The 4,656-nt window shown below is 53.4% G+C and overlaps 1 protein-coding gene and 1 long non-coding RNA gene across 2 annotated transcripts in view; both read left to right on the plus strand.

Moving 5' to 3' along the window:
- The window catches only part of LOC137302304 (zonadhesin-like), a 108,040-nt gene extending 107,799 nt beyond the window's left edge, over positions 1 to 241 (plus strand). Inside the window, 1 exon segment of the mRNA XM_067971944.1 lies at positions 162 to 241. Within this exon segment, the coding sequence (XP_067828045.1) occupies positions 162 to 241 (80 nt within the window).
- Positions 242 to 2,267: 2,026 nt separating this feature from the next.
- LOC137302168 (uncharacterized) lies at positions 2,268 to 3,946 on the plus strand. Its single transcript, XR_010958433.1, has 2 exons — positions 2,268 to 2,322; positions 3,587 to 3,946. It is a non-coding gene; the product is annotated as an uncharacterized lncRNA (long non-coding RNA).
- Positions 3,947 to 4,656: the final 710 nt, after the last annotated feature.

Genomic DNA, 4,656 nt, shown 5'->3' on the forward strand with positions numbered 1-4,656 from the left:
TCAAATACAGGTAACGCACGGCAACGCCCCGCGGGGCGCCATCAAACCCAACCGAAGATCCGTGAATCCGCGGCTTACAGACCCCCCCCCCCCTCAACTCACGGCCGACACCCCCATCTGGGTCCCTAATATCCCGACGGTCTCCTCGGGCCTTCCCACAGGAAAGCCGGAGCTCAGACCGCCCGCCTGGAACGCGCTGTTGGGCGTGCGGCGGAGGACGCCCGCGTCGCCACCATCTTAGGAGCAGCCCGCGTGAATTTGCGGCTTGCAAGCCATCAGCTGCTGATAATTGTCTCCTTAGTGAGCGGGAAGGGTTAGCAGTCACTGACTGCGCGGGTGGGAATAGGATTGTTCGCAAATAAATCGACCCAGTAAAAGCTCTGAATTAAGTACTTTAAACACATGGAGTAAAGACGGGTTCGAAAGGGAGTTAGAGTCATAGAGTCATAGAGTCATACAGCACGGATAGAGGCCCTTCGGCCCATCGTGTCCGCGCCGGCCATCAAGCCCTGTCTACTCTAATCCCATATTCCAGCATTTGGTCCGTAGCCTTGTATGCTATGGCATTTCAAGTGCTCATCCAAATGCTTCTTGAATGTTGTGAGGGTTCCTGCCTCCACAACCCTTTCAGGCAGTGAGTTCCAGACTCCAACCACCCTCTGGGTGAAAAAGTTCTTTCTCAAATCCCCTCTAAACCTCCCGCCTTTTACCTTGAATCTATGTCCCCTTGTTATAGAACCCTCAACGAAGGGAAAAAGCTCCTGAGTATCCATCCTATCTGTGCCCCTCATAATTTTGTACACCTCAATCATGTCCCCCCTCAGCCTCCTCTGCTCCAAGGAAAACAAACCCAATCTTCCCAGTCTCTCTTCATAGCTGAAGCGCTCCAGCCCTGGTAACATCCTGGTGAATCGCCTCTGCACCCTCTCCAAAGCGATCACATCCTTCCTGTAGTGCGGCGACCAGAACTGCACACAGTACTCCAGCTGTGGCCTAACCAGTGTTTTATACAGCTCCATCATAACCTCCTTGCTCTTATATTCTATGCCTCGGCTAATAAAGGCAAGTATCCCATATGCCTTCTTTACCACCTTATCTACCTGTTCCGCCGCCTTCAGGGATCTGTGAACTTGCACACCAAGATCCCTCTGACCCTCTGTCTTGCCTAGGGTCCTCCCATTCATTGTGTATTCCCTTGCCTTGTTAGTCCCTCCAAAGTGCATCACCTCGCACTTTTCTGGGTTAAATTCCATTTGCCACTGTTCCGCCCATCTGACCAACCCATCTATATCGTCCTGCAGACTGAGGCTATCCTCCTCACTATTTACCACCCTACTACATTTGTACAGCACCTTATCATGCCTCTCAGAACCCTCTCAACGCACTTCACACCCCGTATAGTCACTGCGATAATCCGGGCAAATGTGACAGCCGGTTTTATTTTGGGGCACAGCAAGATCCCACAAACAGCGGTGAGTTGATCCGGCTTTTTTGCCGGGTGTTGGTTGAGGGGGGGAACGTTGGCCAGGACACCAGGAGGTGCGAGGGGGGAGAACTTCCCCTGCTCGTCGTCACGTAGTTTATGGGATTTTCTTTGCACGCCCGCCCGGGAGGGCAGACGGGGGCCATCGGTTTAAGGTCTCATCCGGAAGACGGCGCCTCTCGACAGTGCAGCTCTCCCTCGGTCGGCCATTCAGCCCCTCGAGCGTGTTCCGCCATTCAATCAGATCGTGGGTTGATCTGTATCTTAACTCCATCTACCCGCCTTGGTTCCCTAACCCTTAATACCCTCACCCAACAAAAATCTATCGATCTCAGTTTTGAAATTTCCAATTGACCCCCCGGCCTCGACAGCTTTTTGGGGGGAGAGAGTTCGAGATTTCCACTCCCCCTTTGTGTGAAGAAGTGCTTCCTGACATCACCCCTGAACGGCCTGGCTCTAATTTTAAGGTTACGCCCCCTTGTTCTGGACTCCCCCCACCAGAGGAAATAGTTTCTCTCTATCGACCCTCTCAAATCCTTTAATCATCTTAAACACCTCAATTAGATCACCCCTTAATCTTCTATACTCAATGCAAGGCTGGTCAGTACTGGCACTGGGGAGTGTCGGCCTGGATTATGGGCTCGAGCCTCCGGAGTGGGGGCTCGACCTTTGGACGCAGTGAGGCGTAGATTAACGGTGAGGGGGCGAGGGGGGTGGGGAGGTCTGTTGTTACTGTTTGCGGCGGTGCCAGATTCTGACTGGGCGATTGACCCCTGTGTTTGTGGAATGCAGGAGACAGAAGACGATATCCGAAGGCTTCACGCTGAATACCGGAAGGGGTGAGTAACGCCATGCTTTCAGGGATAGTCCGTACTTACGTTCGCGTTGCGATTCTCTGGTCTACGTCTTAAGTTGGACTAGCTTGGTAAAACAAAGATCGTCACAGCCAATACTACAAATGGGTTAATACTGACCCCCATTGGAATAACCCCTTACCCCAATGGCGTAGCAGGTAAAATACACCTCTGGTGTGTCTCTGAATTATATCCAGCAGGAGTTACCGCAGCACCGATCCAAAACCTGTGCTGTTCAGTTGTTCTCAGCTGGAGAGAGAGGTCGGGGGGGGCGGAATTTGCCAAAGTTCCTGAATTGGGGGTAGACTCTGATTTACCCCCTCTCGTTGGGGGATTTGACTCCGGCAGACAGTGACGTGCCGTCCCCTTTACACCCTCCCCGATTTTTTCTCTTTACCGCCAGCTAGCCCGTTATACACGATCGCACAAAGTCAAAATCTGCCCCCTTTGTGTGTGGTGAGTGTGTGTGTGTGTCTCCTCTCTCCCCTTCCCCCAAGAAGAGGAGGGGATGACGACCTGGATAAACAGGAGAAACCGAGCGGGGTTTTTTTTTTACACATAGAAAGTGTTCTCGGGGATGTGGGCGCCACTGGCATTTAATGCCCGTCCCCAGTTGTCCTGGGGGGGGGGGGGCCATGTGTAGGCGGGACCTCGTAGAGGTGGCAAACTCCCATTCCTGCAGGGCATCTCACCCTGACTTAACCCACAACTTAACGGGGGTATTTTTTTTTGTTAAAAAAAATTCAAATTCGCAACCGGCCGTGGTGGGATTCGAACTCCCAACCTCTGGGCTGCGAGTACCGGTTCCGTAAACCACCGGCCGCCCCCCACCGCCTGTAAGCTGGGCGCGTCCTCGTGTAGAAGCACGAGTGACTTTTATCCCGCATCGCCTCTGCCGTGACCTCTGACCTCGGCTGCGTCACGGCGGGACTCGTCCCCCTCGAGCCCGTTCCGCCGTTCAAACGGATCGGCATCTTAACTCGCGTCCACCCGCCTTGGTTCCGTATCCCGGGGAAGGAGCGTCCGCGTCGCGGCCTGTCCGACTGTTAACCAGCCCCGCGATTCCTTCCACTGCTCCCCGCCATCCTCTCCAAGGGAAGGAGTGCGAAGATACAAACACAGCGACACCTGAAACAAAACTCGAACAACGAGTTTCGGTGTCACCCCGTTGGGCTGAACTGCTCGCGCGTGAGCCCGTCCGCGCCGCCTTCAAGCCTTTTGACGGAGCCCTCCTCGTTTCTTTTCGCAGGGAAAGCTCCAGGCGGCCGCGTGGCAGTGAACTCGACGAGGCTTTAGGCGCCACGCGCTGTGACCGCTAGCGACACGCCGGCCGCGCCTGCCAATCGCCCATCGGACGGAAAGACGCAGAGGGACCACCGGGGAGAGATGGGAAGTGGGGGGGCGGTTTCTCGAAACTTGTCCCAGATGTGGCGGAGTGCTGCCCTCTTGTGTCCACACGTTGAATGTACAGAAGCAGCTCCGGCCTCTCCCCTAAGACGCTCCACTTATCAGACCGGGCTTTCATTGCCTACGTGATGCTTAAGACACCCTTCCTCTTGTAAATGTATTGTTGGAGAAAAGATGTGCAATAAACATTTATCTTTCTGTTGCCCTGATTGTTGACTCTTTGTGCGTAGATAATGTCTGCCTCTCTGCCTATCTGGACACCACCTCCACTGCCCCTCAACTCCAGCTGTTTATAACCCCCTGCGCAGAGCCTTTTGGAATGATACAGCACAGAGGGAGGCCGATCGGCCCATCGTGCCTGTGCCGGCTCTTTGAAAGAGCTGTCCAATTAGTCCCACTCCCCCCTGCAAATCTTTATCCCTTCACGTATTTATTCAATTCCCTTTTGAAAGTTACTATTGAATCTGCTTCCACCGCCCTTTCAGGCAGCGCGTTCCAGATCAGAACAACTCGCTGCGTAAATAAAATTCTCATCTCCCCTCTGGTTCTTTGGCCAATTACCTTAAATCTGTGTCCTCTGGTTCCCGACCCTCCTGCCACTGGATTTTGAACACCTCTATTAAATCTCCCCTTAACCTTCTCTGCTCTAAGGTGAACAATCCCAGCTTCTCCAGTCTCTCCACATAACTGAAGTCCCTCATCCCTGGAACCATTCTAGTAAATCTCCTCCGCACCCTCTCCAAGGCCTTGACATCCTTCCTAAAGTGCGGTGCCCGGAATTGGACGCAGTACTCCAGCTCTATTTAAATCTCCCGATCTTTTCTGCTGATTTTTATTGTAGACTCTGTCACTTTATTTGTCACCACAGACAATTACTGTTTCTCCAAGCACAATCGCAACTCCCCCCCACCC

The sequence above is a fragment of the Heptranchias perlo genome, chromosome 35, assembly GCF_035084215.1.
Source record: "Heptranchias perlo isolate sHepPer1 chromosome 35, sHepPer1.hap1, whole genome shotgun sequence".
Taxonomy (NCBI): Eukaryota; Metazoa; Chordata; class Chondrichthyes; order Hexanchiformes; family Hexanchidae; genus Heptranchias; species Heptranchias perlo.